We start from the raw sequence: 19,212 nt of genomic DNA, 5'->3' as shown, positions 1-19,212 counted from the left end.
TTACATTTGTTTTACATTTATTGAGATGTAAAGAAGTTAAAATAAATGTCTCAAACAACTGAAACCTCACATCTGTAATGGGTTATGGTATTTCACATTGTTACATGATTCAGATCTTTACATATATCTATATTGTAAACATTTATATATTAATGTCCATACAATCAAGTGTCATAATTCAGTGTTTACCATTTAATTGCACTTTCTATACCAGAAATCTTTTTCTAAATTAGCCATTCCAGTCTTGTCAATCGACAACAAATCTAGGACATAATGTTCAAAATACATTAACACAGTATTAATGATTAAAATAGTTATAATTCACTTTCTCAACACACAGGCATCACTTGTGTGCTGTTTTGATCTAAGTAGCGTCTTCCTTCATCAACTGATTACAACCATCAAACTAGATCAGCAATACAACAATATCAGTATCAGTTCACCATCTTTTAACTTTATCTTGTCCCTGTCTGTCAGATCTGTAAGAGATGAAAGCAAGAACACCGGGAGTGGGAGGTAGTGGGTGTTCAAAGAGTGGAAAACAGCCAGGTTGGCATCCAGGATGAAGTATTTTGTCTGAGGGCTCAGAGTGCAGAGTGACAGTGCAGCGATTCTACTGAAGACTGCATAGAGGTACAGGAGGAAGAGGACGGAGAGGAGGAAGGGTGAAGTAGGGCTAAACCGGACTGCGGGCTGATACTGAAGATGGATCGGTTCCAGCAGAGACTAAAGTCTTGCGTCAGGTGTAGTCTGGAGCATCTGGGGAGGGATTTTCCCAGCTACAGTGAGAGAGGGAAGGGTATTTAAGTCAATGAAAGAGTTTTTAATGGAAGAACGGCAAAGTTTTCATCTGCATCTACCATATCTTCATCAAAAAATAAGTCAGATTTGAGGTAAACAGACTTACAGAGTATGTCTCCGATCCTTCTGACAGCTGCTTTGTCAACACTGTATTCATTCTGCTCGGACCTATAAAGAGATACTTGCATGTATAATTTTGGCATCGGAAATACAGACAGCTTCTCAACCACCAAAGAAAATGAGCTTAAAACCAAACAGATTTGCAGGGGCTGATCTCATTACTCACGTCCTCAACTTTGTCACAGCCTCCAGTCTCCGCAGAGCTGACAAAACGTTCTTTTGCGTATCAGATGAGAGGGCTTCGTAGGTGTGAAGCTCACCTGCAACATGTAGAGATGATAATGCAGCTCTGATTCGCTGGTAAGAGCTCAACAGGGGGAGATGAGGTCAAGAGGTCATTTCTTACACTTTCCTGTTTTACCTGAAAGGATGAGCTTTGTAGCCAGGCTCCGCACAGCAGGTAGGAAGTCTTTCTCAGAGATCACATGAACTTCTTCATAAAGGTACCTGAACATCACCTGGACATAAAAACACATCTGATCAAGCCGAAGAACATAAACCTTATATTTTTACTACTGTTTTCCACACGCTGTCACTCTATTGTGTCATGGAGGAATGTTTGAACTAAAGCAATAATGGCAGATTTGTGGGAAGGTGTGTTGAAGCCGGCTTTGTGTTTAAATCATTTCAAAACTTGATATATGCAAATGAGATTTATATGATTCTCAGCATCATACCATGTCTCATGGCATTGTCAGCCAGAACAGGTGTAACAGCATCTTTCAGTAGCAGAGGAATGCCTCTAATTACATTGAAACCTCCACCATACAGATGAGTCTACTCACTGAGCGCTTTATTAGGAACACCTGTGCAATCTAATGCAATCCAGCAGCTCTACCATAAACTCTACTTTCATGAAGCTGATACATTTTCAGTTTTTGTTGATAATTCTACTTTATGTTTATTATTGAGGTTGTAGTGGTGGTGTGCTGGAGTGCATCATATTGAAAAGTTCCTAATATTTTGCCCCCCTCATGTATGTTAATGGGGTAGACAAAATACTAGAAAAGATTTTCAATATAATGCACTCCAATATACCGCCACCAACTACGACCTCAATAATAAACAGAAAGTAGAATGATCACCTTTTTATTATTATTATTTATTACTGGCATTAGATGTACAGGTGTTCCTAATAAAGTGCTCAGTGAGTGTATTTACAATATACTGTATTAATACTGTACTAACACTAACATTACAATCACCTGCTTTAAAGGAGCACAGGGAGGGAAAAATCTAGTGTGATCAAGTGTTACTGTAACCAGAACTGTAGTCAGGACTTTAGAAAAGATTTTCATTGGGTTCTGGCCTTAATTTTTTTTTTTTTCTGAAAGTTTTAATTAAACAGAGCAGTTCTTTCAAGGAAACTGCTGTATAAATTAGCATCTGCTTAGAAACTAAATTGATAAAACTAATTGTTTTTGTTTTGATTTTAATTACCCAAATTCCAGGTGCTGAATGTGATCAATGACAGGAATTGTATTCAAATGAAGCACCAAATCAAACCAAAAAGTTTATAAAGAGAAATCAGAGCTCTGTGATGCTGACTGAACCTGCTGATATAAAATGTTCTTCACTGCGCCCTCTTCCCACCAAAAAAAACACAAACTGATCTGAGTGCATACAGTAATGAGCTATTATGATCAAAAGACCTGATAAGAGTCTATGAAGGGTTGTAGAAGTGCCCGCAGGAAGGACAACACCTCCAGGCCTGCCTCTGCTTCCGACACTGTCACTTCCTGTTGACTGAAGTGGAGCGCTCCACATTTCTTCAGGAGGAAACATGCCTCCTCAAAGTCCTGATAGATGGAGAAACAGACATTGACACAGTATCAACAACAAGATGTCACAGCTTAATCACAATTCAGATTAACCAACTTTATATTCTCAAGTAGGCAGTTTGCTGATCTCACAGTTTAACGGGGCAAGAATCACGACCTTTGTTCTGAGATGGTGAGATGAAGAGACCTTTACCTGAGATGACTTGCCAGGGATGAAGATGAACTCATTGGAGAAGACGTCCTGTAGGAAGCAGAAGAAGCTAAAGAGCTCATCTGCAAACAGAATGGAAACACGCTTCAGTTTATAGCGTTATGTATCGGTTCAGGAATATATTGCATGTAACATTCACCTCTCTGTGTGCTCTTTGTGACGTGTATGGCAATCGCGAGCAGGGCAGGGCGAACAAACACGTGCAGTGTCTGATTCCTGTAGGAGACCAGCATCAGCACCGCCGCCGCCGTCCTGACTACGCCCTCCTCTGGGCTGATTGGATGCTGCCTTGCAGGCTCTTCCTCCTGAACCAGGTAGACACGCCCCGCTTTGTGCAGAACGGCGGAGCGGTGAAGAGCCACGGTGGATGACATCACGTCTGAGTCGGGTACTTGTCCTGCAGCGTGAGGAATACATGAGCGTCAGACAAAATCCGAGTTGTGTAATAGTATTTTTGAGTCTAAGAGGGCCACATCAGCCTCAGAGTGGCTTCTACAGTATGAATTTGTGTGTGTTTGTGTGTCTGTATGTGCATTCATACACGAGAGCTGAAAAGTGAGACAGTTCAGTGGGGTCTTCTTAGGATAAGTTGCTTAAAGTGCATTAATCCACTGAAGATCTCCTAAGTGAATGTGAATGCTTGTGCCAACTCACATTCATCTAATCTGTCTGATCTACTACAAACCGGTTTGTATTTAGTGTCCTGAAGTGAGACGGTGTCAGATTCAGCCACTCAGTTACTTTCCTGCATTAACTTTATCTGTTACACTTGTAACGCAACATGCAAATGCCACCTACTGGTCAAAAAAGGGATGTGAAAGTAAGCTTTAGTAAAGAATATCCAAATCATGTGCTCAAGCTTGATGCAGTTACCTTTGTACTAAATTTAATTGAAGTAAAAAAGATAATACATGTAGTAAAGGTATAAAAACCCACCAGGCCAGTTCAGGCGAGCCCCGAAGGTTAGCGCCAGCTTCTTGAGCCAGAGGGTTTTCTCTGTGTGCTGTTGCCACAGCAGACCAGTTTCTGTTAGGACTGCGATAGGCGTCTGGAGCAACAGGCAGGCCATGAGGGACCAGGGGCTGGTGAGAGAGCCCTCCTCTTGGATTCGCACCATCAGATGAACCAGCCAGTTCACACAGGACTGGGCCTCTGGAGTGGGCATCTGAGGAAGATCCCTGTGAATGGATATACAGTAAAGGAGGAGGGGAAAGGTGGAGGTGGATGCGACACAGAGATTTCTTCCTGTTTCGTGTAAGAAATCAACATTTCATGAAAATGAGTTGGAAGCAATAGCTTTTTGTGACTACTACTAATACTTCTAATAATCTGTCACATTACTGCGAATCAAATTGAAGGCAGTGTGTTTAAATCTTAGCTTTACACTTTTCCAAATATTCATACACTGTATACAGGATTTATACTATTTAAAGAGCATAGTCTCTAAAATTCAAAAACCTTCAAGACAGGAAAAGAAGCAGGTATAATATCTACTGTATGCAAAATGAAAATGATGAGTGAGTATCCCATTTATGAAAATGTTTTTTGTAGTATGTGGTATGTGGACCCCGATGAAGGCTCATAACAAAGTTGTTCTTTATACTACTATGAGATTAGATTTGTTACATAATAACTGAATGAAATATTCCCAGAATCAAACAAAAAAATCATTGAAAATGAAAAAATAATTTGAAACCAAAAAATTACCTCTAAGGCAAAACATGCAATAAAACTGCACAAGAGTGCCACATCTGATTACAATATTCCCCACTTTTGTCACTGATTTCTCTTCTGTGGTCACTTTTTACAGCTTTGCAGCTGAATTTTTCAATTCTGACACAAATTTCTCGTGTAGGTATTTTATAGCTGTATCCCTATTGCTGAATTACTTTTGGAGGGACGGGTCAGGGGTCTGGATGAGCAACAAGTGGTACAAAACTGAAAAATTAAGCAGTGAAACTGAAAAATGTGAGAGCAAAAGAGAAATCCTCATTAGTGAAAGAAAAGTGGAGAATATTGTAATTAAATCTGGCAAGTTTTGCCTTTGAGGTCATGTTTTGGTGTCAAATTATTCTTATTCATTTTCAGTTACATTTTTTGTTTGATTCTTGTGAGATTTTGTCCAATTATTATGAAACAATCTAATCCAAACACGCTAAAAGTGTGAAGTGAAGTGTGAAGAGTTCTTTCCTTCTCCATACCATGCTCCAGAAATCCCTACTCTATATGCAGGAGTAACCTCTACAGTTTTGAAATATATAATGAAGTTATCTACCTGGGTATGAGGTTGTACTGGCAGCGGTCTATTTTCCCCTGACACAGCTGTCTGACCGACAAAGGACGGCCAAAGTTCACATGCAAGCTGCCATAATTTTCCTGCAGAACTCTGCTAGCCTTCAGCAAACCCTGCAGAGAAAGAGCAAGGTTACAAGTGAATCATGAGCAGGAAATGATCAACTTTATTAATGCATGACCCCATCTGACCAATACTAATGAGGTTGTGATGGATAGATTTCAGTGGATGCTGAAAGCTGTTGAACCATCTTGAACTGCATATATTTTTTCTGACATCACTCTATCTTATACTGTTGGGTTTGCAGCTGACACACTGCAGCATGCTTCATGTTAGAATGAGTTGATTATGACGTCAGTGATGTGACTGGGACGTACCATGGTGCTTTCTTTGGGTTTAGGGACTCCCAATAACTCCTGGGCGAGCAGGGATTCCTCCAGCACTCGGTCATAGCTGATACTAATGGGCACTAATGAGATGTCATACACCTCACCTTTAAAGTAGGGCTCCAGCACCATGTGCATCATACCTGCAGATACACGCAGACACAGAAACACACACAGAGGCTTAAATTAAACAAACTGAAAGTACTGTAGCCATGTTTGAATTTCACCACTTAACAAAAATGAGCCTCAAGCAGCAAAGACCACAATTCCCCAAAATGAACAGATATCTGACAAAGAGACAATTTCCCACTCTGGGATGCACACTAGCAAAGTGTCAACATGCAGACACTCACCTAACTTGGGCGTCAGAGACTTCAGCGTGCGACTCCGGAAGCCTTCGACGTAAAACTCCACAGGAGCAAACCCTCTCTACAGAAAACACAGTAAACTGTTGGAAGTGCCCTTTACAGACAGTCATATACTGTATACTACCAGCTCATTGTGTCTCACCCTGACAATGGTTTTGACATATTCTGACAACACTGCCCAGTACAGTTTGTCAGAGCCAATGGCACGTCGGATAAAGAAAGCTCCAGAGCGGCGCAGTATCTCCCCGACCATCTTCATCCCTGCAAGAGCTTTACAATGGAGGAGGAGAGAGAAAAACAGAAGTGAGAGCCTGTAGCTGAAACAACAACTTGAGATTTTGTAGTAGTTTTCTGCTCTTTGAACCTAAATAGATACTTGCGAATTCCTGCAGCGATGACCGGTACTGGGATGTCATAGGTGAACAGGATGTAGGAGATAACCAAGAAGTCCACATAGCTCCTGTGATTGGGCATCAGGATCACAGGACTGTCTTGGATGGCTTGTTGGAGCTGCAATGGACAGAGACATGAAAGAAGTTTCAGGAAAAAAATGAGAAATTACTGTATCAGCAGCAGTTTGGGAAAAGTATTCTTTCTAAGAAGCAATTTTTCTTGAGAAAGTTTTTTGTGATTTAGGTGATCTGAGCCTTTACGATCTAGAGTGTATGAAAAAACAGGTCAACAACTAGTTAGGAGCAGTAAATTTTAGCTAGTACTGTAGCTGACAGTACTGAAAGTATTGATTAGTAGTCAGTTCTGACCGCGTTGAGTCCTTCCATGTTGACAAAGATGCTGCTGAAGACTCTCTTGAACACCTTGCTGAGCGTGTAGCCCATCAGCCTGATAAAACCCAGCTGCAGGTTTTGAGACATCTCCTCCATAATCACACGAGCCTCTTCTTTCACCGCCTCCACTGATGACCCCGTCTCCATGGCGATCTGAGGAGGGATGCACCAAGAAAACTGAAGCTACAGAGTGAAACTTCCCTGTTAATGAGCATCTTTTCAAATCACACAATCCCACCTGCTTGGTCATGTAGTTTAAATACTGGGAGTCCAGCACGGCTTTGTTGAGGTCGCCCGAGGAGCAGGGGGTTGCTCCTTTGTACGGGTGGGGGCTGAAAGTCCTGAAGGCATGGCCAAGATCACTGCTGTTTCTCCTCTCCTCCAATATATCCACAAACTCCTTGTCATCTTCCAGGCCTGCTCTGCCTGACTCCCTATACTGGAGGACACAGTCATGTTTATGTTGAAGGCTGAATGTTATGTTTGACTCTTTAAATACATTAAAAAAGAACAAAAGCATGGCAAGATAGAATAGAAAAATTGGTAGATAGATCAGAAACATGGCTGATGTCCTAGGTGTGACTATGTGAGAGGAAATAAAGAGAAAGTAGAACTTATTTTGGGGAATTACCAGCTGCTGTAGCAATCCAGCAATACAGAACATAAACTAGTTTATTAACAAAAAACATTCAGGTTATTTAATTAATATTTGTCCTAAGAAGACCACATTTCAAATACAGTTGTATAATTTGTATTTTATTCTCTACATCTTCATAAAAATTTTAGAGTAAAAAGAAGAAAAACTTTAATTTAATGATGAAAAATTCTTTTAGCAGAGCTACAAAACAAAAAATTATAATGTAGAAAAACTACACTATCAAACGTTTCGGGCTGTGATGGTTTTCATCCAATAATGAAGAGAAACAACACTGACTCCCCTATCTGCAGTCTGTGCTGTAGCAGCTAATGCTGGCTGGTATGAAGCAACATCAATGAATATGTTAAGTAGGTCAAAGTTTCAGCAGCTTAAAGGCCTCATGGACAATGTGGACTTTTTACGGCTAAATAATAACCGCAACCTGACAACCACAGAAAACGCAACAAATGTAACCTGTTCAGTCACTCTCGACTCTCGATGTCATGTACTTAATCATTTATAGTCACTGTTAACTTTTAAATAACGTATGAGCTCACACTGTGCACAAGAATCACAAAGAAAACCGGACTGAAAGGATGCAAGAAGTGTGTCGGTTGGAAAAAAACACTAATATCAAAAGGTGTTTGCTGGTGTCTTACCGTGTTCGTCATTATTTACCGGAACATACACAAAACTCTCAGGTGTCTGTCCCTTTCTCAGCTTTCGTTTTCGGTACATGAGAGCCTGCTTCGATACTCCCTGCGTAGTGCGGAACTCAGGCCAATGGTGGCGCTGGATTTTGGAGACTCCTCCCGCATATTGTAATATGCAGAACTGAATTGTTCTTCAATAACACTATTCAGCACGAGTTTATGAAATACCAGGAACTGAGAACAGCGGAGTTGTGAAGAACTGCTGTTTCCGACAGATATCTGAACAAGTAAATGTCTCATACTGGGTTAAAGCAATGATTCTCTTCTCTGACAGAAACTAATCATTTTTCTAGGATGTAAGACGTGCACATAGTTTAAGTAATTAAAAATGTATTAATTAAAGTGTAATTGAATTATAGTCAAATTAATTGCAGTGTAGTTGAGAGTAATCAAAGTCCCCCTCCGGTCATAAATGTGTTTTTCTTCTTGTTCCGTCAGTTCAAGGTGCAGAAATAAAAGCGTGATTTGTGACATCACAGCTAGTTTTTTAGCCAATAGTGTTGCAATATGGACTTTGCACTAATGGGATGTGGAAACTTGAAGCCTATAGTGCACATACTGGACACTGCAATTTTCATTGAAGTTGGAGACATATTGTGTCCAGCAGTTAGACTTTTGAAATGAAAAATATTTGCATATTCACAGATTATGGAATTTTCAGTGAGGGAGAAGAAGGATTTTAACAACATAACTGAACTACAAACCATATTAGACATAAATTATTACTCATAGCAGAGTATTTATGTGTCTTAAAACACATCTGTAGGGGTTCTTTAAATGAATTGCAATTGATTTGATTAATTGCTCATAAATTGAGCAGAAACTTGCTAGCTGGAAGCTGGACAGATGTAATCCTACATACTGTGAGCCTCCATCCTTCTATCCACTCTGCCCAAAGGCTCAACTAAACTCCTCCATTACCCAAGGAGTGGCTACTGACCTTTAATGCTAAAAGTCAGAGTTTCTGCTCACATGTTTTAGAACAAGTTGTCATTGCCCATCTGTCTGAAGGCCTTATTGTGGTTACAAGAAAGCTGAATATGAATTATGCAAGTGAAGGAGCTGTCATTGTGGTGAGAAGATCTGTAATGTTGTGGTAAATAAAGATTAACACACTCACTGCTGTACCAAGGCATTTTTTATTGAGTTTGATTACACCAATTTAACAGTGAACTGGTCAACAACAGAGAGTGGAGGGAGTGACTGAGCTAATTATTGATCATAATGTTCACAGTTAAGGCAAAAAATACAGAAAGCTTTGAGGCTATTTGAGCTCTTTCATGGAAAGAATAATACCATATTTAAAGCATATATACACATCATCTCTCATAAACTATAGGCTTACTCACACCTACTTTGATGAAACTATTGAGGGGAGCATATTCACAATAAACCCACAGATCACCATTATAGCAGCTTGTACTGAAAAACAAAACATTTCCCCATATTATTAACCTCATATTATCTGTGGTATTATGAGAAATACTGTAACTTATGTATGTCTGTAACTTAGAAAAAGGTCAATTATTCATTTGGAGTGATATTACAGAGGGAAAGGCAGTAAAAGCTACTGTAAAAGAACAAATGGGTTCATGTTAAAACACAAGGGTAAGCTACATTTGTTCACCAGTCAGTTTCTAATCAGGTGAAATAAATACAACATGAGCATAATCTCAGTCATGTAGACATGATGATCAATGTGTTGAACTGTAGGACCTGTAATTGGAGGAATAAATTAAAAGGCATTTCATGAAGGCCACCACAGAAATTACATACAATTCTAATCACAACACACACACACACACTGCATGATTTAGATAGAAAAATAAAAATGATTCAGCAACTCAGCTCACTTTTTTAGAGAAAACTGATGGATATGACTGAAAAATGTTGTGCATTCCGTTCACTTGTTTGCATCACTTTCTCTCAACAATAAATATTCATTTGAAACTCTTTATACCTTTCATCGGGACTCGCCCATAAAAGCTCTTGACACGTTTTAATATCAAACTACATGACGTTCATTCATACGCACGTGTGCTCTGTAGTACATTTGAGTGTACTATAACTAATACTGACTCTTTCAAACGGACCCATGATTCACACACACACACACATATGTTGCTATGAAGTAGAATGAACTACTTGCACGTACATATTTGCATTTCCATGCTGATTGAACAATCTGTAAAGTGTAACAGTCTTGACTGGAAAAGTTCAGAGTAAGAAAATAAATTCTGCATTGAGCATTTGGCACAAGTTTAAGTGACTTGCAATATGGTTGTTTTCTGTCTGATGCACTTCTGAACAGATGCCATAGGTATGTCTGTTAGATACAGTATGCAACCGTGTGCATAAATAGTCTAGAAGGTCAACGCTCACTCCGAAATAATATGTGCTAAGCTGCCTGAATAAATTACTATTATTTCTCATATACATACATCTAGTCCGAAGGCCACAGCGGCCCTCTTTTAATAAAAGTGCGCTTACATCCATCTTGTGCGTTATAAGACTATTCACAGCAGATAAGCCTACTGATGTAGCTCTCAGCTGTGCACTAAAAGTGCTCGGTCTTCTACAAAAAAATCTACAACGTCATATCACACACACGTATGTAACCATTACTGTCTAAATGACATCTCAAGCACACCATCAGTCAGTCAGTGCTCTGCCTGCTGCGAGCCACTCAGCAGGCCACAGGTAGTCAGCTGCCAGGGCTGGGAGTCTGCGGAGGTGTAGTTCCCTGATGGTCCACCCGGGGGAGCTGCTCCCTCCAGTAGGTGAAGTGGCTGTAGGTGTCTGAGCAGGGGAAGTCTGAGGAGGAGGCTCGCATCTTCAGGGGAAACACGTGGTCCACCACCTCACCCAGACGTACGTAACTAGGGAGAGGAGAGGAGGATGCGACACGTTTAATGAGCAAACTGAACATTTTCTCTAATATAGACCAAGCAAACTGGATGCAGGACTTACGATGAGATGTTGGTCTTGGCATGCTCCTGCACCAGCTCGCCTTTGGGGTTTACTGTAAAAATCCTGTTCAGTGGGACTCCTACTTCTTTATAAGAATATACATCCTGCAGATATAAAAGAGAATTACAATAAATAGAGATAATTTACATCTAACTTAAACTTCTTAATTCTATACTGAGCATCAGTAATTACATTTAAATAACCCAGTGTCTGTTTGATAAATGCATACAAAAAAACACCATGAATTATATTGTATATAACATGCAGATGTGTGTGTGTACCGTTGGTCTGTTGCCAAACGCTGCGTAGAAAGGCTGTGTGTTGGGGTAGAAGAGGTTCTTGATATCAGTGAGACACTCCACCTTGAACTTCTCTGGCTTCTTCTCAATCACCTCCCTGTCAAAGACACACGCAGACACACCACAGAGACTATATCAGCAAACCACAATCAGTACAGTACAACAATGCTCAAGTCAGTGTCTGATGTGTCCTGTTTAAGCCCCTTTTCATACCTGTGCAGAGCTGAAAAGAGGCTGCTGGGGCTCAGAAGCACAGGGCCCATAGGAAGCATGGTGCCTCTCTCATTGACCCAGTGGAGGTAACCTCTGGTCATGTCCGCCATGCCAATAGCTCGAGCTGAACAGTACAGGAACTTGTAGCCATTTCTGATGGAAAGAGAGAAAAAAACATTAGTCATGTGCATAAATAATGATTATTACTGGCGATAACAACAAAACTGTTTTACTCATATGAGAGTGATATGAGACAGGCAATCAGTTATGTTGGAAAATAATTGCTTCCAGTTTGAATTTGCTAGAATTGTTTGTTCCTTTGTGCTTTGTTTGATTGACCGTAATTCACATCTGGTGTTCTATTCATAGATGAGTGCTTACTGGCTGACTTTGTGGTAGAGTTGTGCAATGCCCTGGTGGGTCCAGTCCTTCCCCAGTGTGGGCAGGATATGACCCAAGGTGTCTGACCTGAAGACAAACACATACATGTGAGATTTGGACACATAAGTAACTCTTCTTTAGTGTTAAAAATATTACGAAAAATCGTGTTGAGAGAAGCTCTTGTTTTAGATTAAGAGGTTGAATATTATTTAATCAAAAAGTGCTGAACACCTGTTCACTCCCTGCTATTCATTTTTCTGGGAAAAACTAAAAGATTAAATCTTAGCGTGCAAAAAGCAGCGTGTTTAAACTTCAGAGGGAAATGGAAAACAGCTTCATAATCAGCAGTGAACGAGCACAACAAATGAAACTGTTGTGAAAAGATTATTTCAACATACCGAACACTATTAGTCATTAAAAAGTTATTCAGGGCAGTGAGGTGCACAGCTTACAGATGACCCGGCCATTTGGGGCCATATCTTCAATTTAAATCCAAACTAACTCAAAGTATGTCGTATAGGTACAGACATGTACACTGTATAATTCACACACCTGGTGATGGTTCCATCTATGTCAGAGATAATTATCTTGTCGTCCCAGTTCCAGAGGTAGATGGTTCCCTGACAGCGACAGGTTCCCTGGTACTGAGTGGTCACACTGAACACAACATCATTGGGACCATCCTGCAGCTGGAGAGACAGCTGTGTGTGTGTGTGTGTGTGTGTGTGAGAGAGAGAGAAAGAAACAGAATATATGAAGGGAGGAAAGAGGAGAGAAGAACATAATATTATGAAGAGTCACAAGTGAAAGTTTAAAAATGAAAATTTCTGCAGTGTATTTAATCCAAACTCCTCACCAACTGCTCTGACGTAAGTCGGAGTGTCTTCTTATAAGACACGCCTCCTGTTGTGAGCCCAGGCTCTGATTGGACGGAGGAAGAGCTCTGCTTGGCTGCCCCGTGGTCTTCATCACTAGAGGACGACTCTTCTTTATGTCTGTTATCGAACAGGATAACAGGGTTTGGTTAAAGACTGAAATATACATGTAAGTTATTCAATTAGGATGTTCAGTCCTTGGCTATAATACTTTTTAGCCAGCAATGTTTTGGAGTTTATTACCTGCTTGACATTTTCCCAGCTTGTTCAGCAGAGCCACACGCCCCAGAGACTGAATCCTACAAGGGAAGAAACAGTGTTCATCTGCACTCATTTATGTAAACATGTTAAATAAGTAATAATAATCACAGTGCCTGGTAGCTCTAGTAGCAAAAATGTCAAAAACTTTAACTTAATCAACAGTAAAAAAAAAAAATGAAATTACCGATTTGGTGCTGCTGTTCCTCCCTCTCCATGAGAACCACCACCTCCCTCCTTTCTTGGGCATCTTCTCCTTCATGATGTTCTCCACTGCAGCCTGGAGTGGCGCACACACAACCCCAAACAACCACAAAACAACACCGTAAAAAACACTTAAAAAATGAAGCCAAAACAAATCATACAAAACAACAAACAGTAACACAGAAACAACAATGCGTCTGCGGTTGGGATGAGGGAAAAGAAAGAGGCGCGAAGTGAGTGAAAGAATTTGATTGGATTTGGAATAGAGATGGTAAAAGCCAGAAAGAAAGTAAAATAAGATGAGATAGTCATTTAAAGGCTGACATACAGAGCTGTATCCCAGCATCCCAGTCAGACAACAGAGAAGATAATCTAAGGCTGAGTAAATATAACTGAGGCAAGTATACTAATGGATGGATAGATGGATGAAGTAGAGGGAGGGAGTGATAAAATAAGAGGGAGGGAGAACAGAGGGGAAGACAAAGTTTAATTTGAGTGATTCAGTGGATGTTTGTCACAAAACATAAAGTCTGTGTGAGAACAACAGAACATTTATGATGTGGGATTTGTAGGTTAAAGATTGTACATTTTGTTGAATGTAACATAACAACTTTAAGATATGTATTGAGTTAGAGGCATACAGGATGCAGTACCCGCTTTGGTCAACAGGGGGAATTGTGTTCATGTAATACAACCAATCTATGGTCTGAGTCATTAGTATCTGTGCTGTGTATCAATTTCCTACCTTTGGCAGTGGTTTCTGAAAAGCTTGCATAGCCAGCATAAGTGGAGCTGCAGAGCTCCAATTATAGTACCTGAGGGAGAAAACAAAATATATTTATATCAGTTCCGTAAACGCAGCAAAATACACTTTGTCAGTTTTGCAAAAACCTCCTCATGAGCCCAAAGAATCCTGTCTACACTGCAGGTTTTACTGCAGTTTAATCCAAACAGTAAAGAGTGGATTATAAACAGTTTTACTATATTTAGACACAAGCATTTTCTCACTCTAGTAAGTGTGAATATCTTACTTGGATCCAATTTTCACGACTAAATTGGGGTCATCGATGATGGAGGGGTTCTCTACAAACTGTTGGTACAAGATGATCTTCTCCTGGAACTGCTCTGTAAGCGCAAACAGACAAGCAAACACATTTTAGGTGCATTCGGTTTCCCTCCCGTTGCCACAGCTGGCACCACAGATGTCACACACGGTTGTCGTGCGTCAGCGTGAATAGCTCACCTTTAGTGATCTCCCTGTTGTCAGTGAGGCCACCGCACAGAGAGATGGCAATGGACGGCAGGTCAGCCATGTGGTCGCAGTAGCTGTCCACACCGCTGTCTCCTCCAGAGCTGAGCGACTGTGGGGACAGACTGGTGCTGTGGAGGCCCGGGTCTGAGATGCTCCTCATTGTTGCACCGCCATCGCTACACAGGAGAGAAGCCATTTTTTATCAGATTGAAGCTCAATGGTATTGAACAACTCAGCTATATCAATGTGTTAAAACTTTCATTACACAGGAATGGTGACTCTCTATGCATGTGTGCATTCACATACCTCTTAGGGAAATACAAGGCTGCCACTTCGGGCTCCAGCTCTGTGATGTCATCCAAGTAGATTCCATCAGCACCAAGATGGCGGCTCCTTTTGTCTGCAAACATAGCAATGACCCCACTGAAATCAGTTGTCAGCCTCTCAGTATTTGCATTTATTCACGAAAAATGCATTTAACTGCTTGGTTTTGACTAATTGTGAGTAATTATGAAACCATATGGACAACATTTCTTGTCGATTCAAAATTGAAAAAGACTATTGATAAATCAGTATGGGGGGCTGGGAGGCTGACCAAGTTAAAACATCTTTTCACCAGCTTTTGGTAATATTTCCCTGACTAGACAGTTTCTCATATTTTTTACAGCTTTAATTCTCTCTTAATAACTAAGCACTTCAGTGGATTTTACCACAAAGTTTATGACATGCAAAGTACATGACAGACAATAATTTATTCTAAGACACAATAAAGCTTAATTTTCTTCAAACCATCCAGATGGTTTTTCGATTTGCTGTTTGGAGAAGCAGCTGCTCACCCTAATACAATGAATGGAATGATATTTGGTTTGTGGTGCACCAACAAACCAATTCTTAAAATATTAACTGCAGCGTATGGGGTTGTGGGATCATTAGTAACTGTCATGATATTTAGAAAAACCTTCCAAATGTAATTTTTGGGTGATTTTTCACCACAAACTGAATGCCGTTGAGCTAAAAGGAGAACTACAGCTGTCAGTTCCGAACCTCAGCAGATGAAATGATAACTAGTTAGATAAACAAGACTCTCAAGGGGAGAATAAGTTTTATTGTGTTCTTGATTGACTTCAAATGAAGCAGTGGAAAATATTACCCTTTCTCTTGGATGGAGAGTCCGTCTTGCCTAGCGGACGGTTCATTGTCTCCTCCATGTCTGACATCATACGAGCTGCCGCACCTCCTGCTGTTGTAACCTGCGCCTGGGACTCCATCCTGGAAGATTCCGACTCCATCCTGACTGTGACAACTGTTTCCTCAGTAGCTGCTGTCTCCTCCGGCATGAGCAGTCTGACTGCTGACATTTCAGAGCAGGGTCCACACCGTTCTGCGGACATCTCATGAGTAATCACACGAAAGTGTGTGTTCTCAGATACAGGGATGGATACGGGACAAACTTGTGGAGTGTTGGATTTCACTGGGAGGAAGGATGGCTAGAAAAGTAGGGAAAAGGATGATGATACACATGTTACATGGAGTAACATTAACATACCAAAGCTACCAGAAATATATACAATATAGCACAACAGTTACCGTGGCAGCCTGTGGCAGCTCTCCCCAGGCCCAGTGCATGGCTGGATTCTGATTGTCTGTGTCTGATGGCTTCATCATAAGCTCAGAGTCACTCTTAGGAGAGGTGGGACGCGAGTTTCCAGGGCTGAGAGAGGAACATATGATAAACAACAATCAAACAGCTGCTCAGATCTACTCATAATGTGTAAGTCTTCATATGATTATGAGTAAATGAAGCACCTCTGAATAGGACTCCACTCTCCATCTGAACGAGTGTAGACGCCAGTCTGTTTGAAAGAACCACCGTTCGAACCAGCTGTTGCCTCGTCTCTCAAGACATCCCGAGACGAAGACCTGAAACACACACAAATGCTGTACATGTATACCGTATAGTTGTACATCATTAATCTGCAATGTTAATGACGAGGTGTATTTCTTTAATTTTGTGATGGGCTGTAATTTACCTTTCACTTTTCACCCATTTTCCAAAACGACTTTCAAGACCCACAGAGATCATGCCTGAACTTGTTGCACTCTGCCTGCACTCAAAACATAACACGTCTTAGCTACATTGCATTCTGGTCTTTTAAAGCTTCTGTCAGTGGAAATATTGATATAGTTATTATCTCCCTGCTATTATAGCTGACTCTCAGAAAGAAGCTGTTTAAAGGAATTATGTGATGAAATGTCATTCTAAGTATATTAGAAAAAATATCATTACAAACATTATAATCAGACCAGAAATGCAAAACACATCGCTAATAGCGGTTTAGTGTTTTAAGTTAGATAATTCATTTAAAAGCCAATTAAAGTCCCCCTCAAGACATGTTTTAGGAAATCTAAAAAAAACTCTGCTTGGAATAATAATTTGTTTCTGATATAGTTTTTCCACAAAAAAAGTTAAATGACCTTGTTAAAAAGCTATTAATATGCAAATATTTTTCATTTCAAAAGAATGTCTTCTGTAAAGTCCATTCTCAGTGTATGTACACTGGAGTCTTCAGTTTTCCACATCACACTTGTATAAGTTGCATACTGGACCACGATTGGCTCTAAACTAGTTGTGATGTCACAAATCCTGCTCAAAGGTTAATGCCCTAAAATCTGATTTAATCTGAGAAACTTTCCACTTTCAGCAGATGAATGTGAAAACAGTCTACTAGTATCAAACTCTCAGCGAAGCTCAAACATCCAACTGAAGGAACAGAAAGAAACATTTTTGAGTGGAGGAGGGGGACTTTAACATCTTGTTTACACGTTGTATACAAGCATTTTATTTGCAGTGCTCTCAGTAAGCTCACGTGAATGAAAAAGACACCGTGGTATTGATTTACAGTTGCGTACAGCAGAGACGAGCCAGAATTTAGATGTAATAGATCTCACACACATGTGCAGAAATGAAATAAATCTGTCATTGCGGCAGTTATTTACAACCGCTCTCATATTCATTCATGATAAGCAGATCTTAACAACATATGTAAGGGACGTGGCTCCTATAGCCACATGCCTGACATGCATACTGCACATACTAGACTGTTATTGTTTGACTACTGTACCGCACAGCAAGGGCCGAGTTGTGGTAGTCGTATATATACACATACTGTACGTGCACTCATTCACAAAAACAGACACACTCTTTTCATGTGCAAACTTGCTCTTTCACATCCAGTGAGGGAAAAAAAATCATGGTGCGGATGTAGTGTTTTCCATATGGTCTTGAGTATCTTATCAGTGGGTGTGGGCGTGTGTGCCAACACCACAGCTGGAGGCCTCTCCACTACAGACGCTGGTCTGTTTATTCTTGTCTGACAGACTCCAGTTCCAATACAGCTGCTCTCAAAGCTTATTTCAGTGATGTATTGTACTGTTTTTCTCACTGTCCACACTTCACCCCTCCTGTACTCTGTCACGTGTATCCCTTTTCCTCACATGTATTTTATTACTTCCCTGTTATTTACATACATTCTTCCTTTTTGCTGTCTTTATTCCCCTTTTCTACCATTTCCCTCTTCCCATTTTTCCCCTCTACTCTCTCTTCGTTCTGCTCTTTCTCACCTGTTGCTTTCCATCTCCGTCCCTTCATCTGAGCTGATGTCTATAGTGAACATGTCTTCGTCCTCAGAGTAGTCTCCGCTCTCCTCCCTCCGCATGCTGTCCGCTCGGGCCTTCCTCCTCCTCTTCCTCCTCTTCTTCATCATCAAACCACCGGTCTCTCCGGCGCTCCCCGTGGAGCCCAAGGTCTGTATGGGAGGCCCAGAGCTCTTCCCCAGCAGAGAGGAGCTCATCAGAATGGCTCCATCTGACAAGATGGGAGAGGTGGCCAAGTAGGAGGGAACAACTTCCTGTTTGGACAAGAAACAAGACATTTTTAAAATTAATGCAGTGTAATGCTGCAGATTATTAACATATAGAAACTGAATGATTTCAAGTAAATCTGCATCCCTTAATGTAAAAATTCTGCTCAAAGTAAATGTCCAGACCGTGCAACCTCCATTAATATTATTTTTCATGTTACAATTAACTTACACATTGAAAAACAAAATATCGCATTCAAATTATCTTATAAAGTTTCCTGTTTCTAAAAGCAAGCTTCAACTAGATTTTGCGATTTGGTATAACTTTATAAACTTTTTTTTGCACAATTTTAGTATGAGCCAAGAAGGCACATGTGTGCAATCACTGCCAGCTGTTTGCAGGAACCCCTTCTGCTGTGGAGAGAGTTTGCAATCCGATCCAAAACAGAATCTGTTCCTCAGTTCTGTGAAAAGGAGGCAGTTTTACAAAACCTCCTTCTAAGAAAAATCTGGGCTTTCCAGGAGGGTCTCCAGTGGAGGGGAGTATAAATGCATGTGTGGAAAGGCATATGGAAAGCAGAAGAAGGAGGAGAAAGGAAAAAAAAGAGGTATGATTTGTGGTCTGATAATACTGCCTCACGTTTTTTCTTCCCTGTGCCAAGAAAACGGTCCAGAGACACAATCCTCCTCCCCCCCTTGCTCTTCCAGGCGTGGGAATCTGACACCGCTCTGGTTGAAATAAATCACCCACTTCCCTTGTCAGTGTCGGGCCCCAAGTTTCAGTAGTTTTACCACTTGTTTATGT

At 40.6% G+C, this 19,212-nt stretch overlaps 2 protein-coding genes across 7 annotated transcripts in view; both read right to left on the bottom strand.

Annotated features, from left to right (window-relative positions):
• Window positions 1-32: 32 nt before the first annotated feature.
• gnpat2 (glyceronephosphate O-acyltransferase 2) lies at window positions 33-8,146 on the bottom strand. The gene is made up of 16 exons (XM_042390260.1): window positions 8,042-8,146; window positions 6,984-7,184; window positions 6,722-6,898; window positions 6,341-6,470; window positions 6,103-6,230; window positions 5,946-6,021; window positions 5,584-5,735; window positions 5,189-5,319; window positions 3,850-4,091; window positions 3,053-3,310; window positions 2,896-2,975; window positions 2,574-2,720; window positions 1,283-1,379; window positions 1,088-1,181; window positions 908-969; window positions 33-779 (listed from the first exon to the last, which is right to left on the bottom strand). Exons 1-16 carry the CDS (start codon window positions 8,051-8,053, stop codon window positions 727-729), a joined length of 2,040 nt encoding a protein of 679 aa, XP_042246194.1. The 5' UTR covers window positions 8,054-8,146; the 3' UTR covers window positions 33-726.
• A 1,069-nt stretch (window positions 8,147-9,215) lies between these two features.
• The window catches only part of lpin1b (lipin 1b), a 20,386-nt gene continuing 10,389 nt past the window's right edge, over window positions 9,216-19,212 (bottom strand). For 5 of the 6 annotated variants that reach the window (XM_042390335.1, XM_042390334.1, XM_042390336.1 and 2 more), the window contains 18 exons: window positions 18,169-18,455; window positions 16,578-16,652; window positions 16,354-16,467; window positions 16,135-16,258; window positions 15,698-16,034; window positions 14,854-14,947; window positions 14,539-14,723; window positions 14,327-14,420; window positions 14,041-14,110; window positions 13,279-13,371; window positions 13,077-13,132; window positions 12,815-12,953; window positions 12,511-12,659; window positions 11,959-12,045; window positions 11,578-11,730; window positions 11,347-11,461; window positions 11,066-11,169; window positions 9,216-10,974 (listed from right to left, as the gene is read on the bottom strand). In XM_042390335.1, coding sequence (XP_042246269.1) covers window positions 10,800-10,974; window positions 11,066-11,169; window positions 11,347-11,461; window positions 11,578-11,730; window positions 11,959-12,045; window positions 12,511-12,659; window positions 12,815-12,953; window positions 13,077-13,132; window positions 13,279-13,371; window positions 14,041-14,110; window positions 14,327-14,420; window positions 14,539-14,723; window positions 14,854-14,947; window positions 15,698-16,034; window positions 16,135-16,258; window positions 16,354-16,467; window positions 16,578-16,652; window positions 18,169-18,455 — 2,451 coding nt within the window. In that variant the 3' untranslated portion in view covers window positions 9,216-10,799. The remainder of the gene's footprint in view (window positions 10,975-11,065; window positions 11,170-11,346; window positions 11,462-11,577; window positions 11,731-11,958; window positions 12,046-12,510; window positions 12,660-12,814; window positions 12,954-13,076; window positions 13,133-13,278; window positions 13,372-14,040; window positions 14,111-14,326; window positions 14,421-14,538; window positions 14,724-14,853; window positions 14,948-15,697; window positions 16,035-16,134; window positions 16,259-16,353; window positions 16,468-16,577; window positions 16,653-18,168; window positions 18,456-19,212) is intronic. The other variant, XM_042390333.1, reaches the window with a different exon arrangement.

Source organism: Thunnus maccoyii, chromosome 17, assembly GCF_910596095.1.
Source record: "Thunnus maccoyii chromosome 17, fThuMac1.1, whole genome shotgun sequence".
NCBI classification, from domain to species: Eukaryota; Metazoa; Chordata; class Actinopteri; order Scombriformes; family Scombridae; genus Thunnus; species Thunnus maccoyii.
Note: the sequence above shows the minus strand (reverse complement) of the source record. Positions and strands in the feature narration are given on the sequence as shown.

What these genes read in the sequence shown, in the direction of transcription:
- gnpat2 (XM_042390260.1), bottom strand. An exon ending in TAAACTACATGACCAAGCAG is followed by an intron (nt 6,899 to 6,983) that starts GTGGGATTGTGT and finishes ATCCCTCCTCAG; the next exon opens with ATCGCCATGGAGACGGGGTC. An exon ending in TACAAAGCTCATCCTTTCAG is followed by an intron (nt 1,182 to 1,282) that starts GTAAAACAGGAA and finishes TACATGTTGCAG; the next exon opens with GTGAGCTTCACACCTACGAA.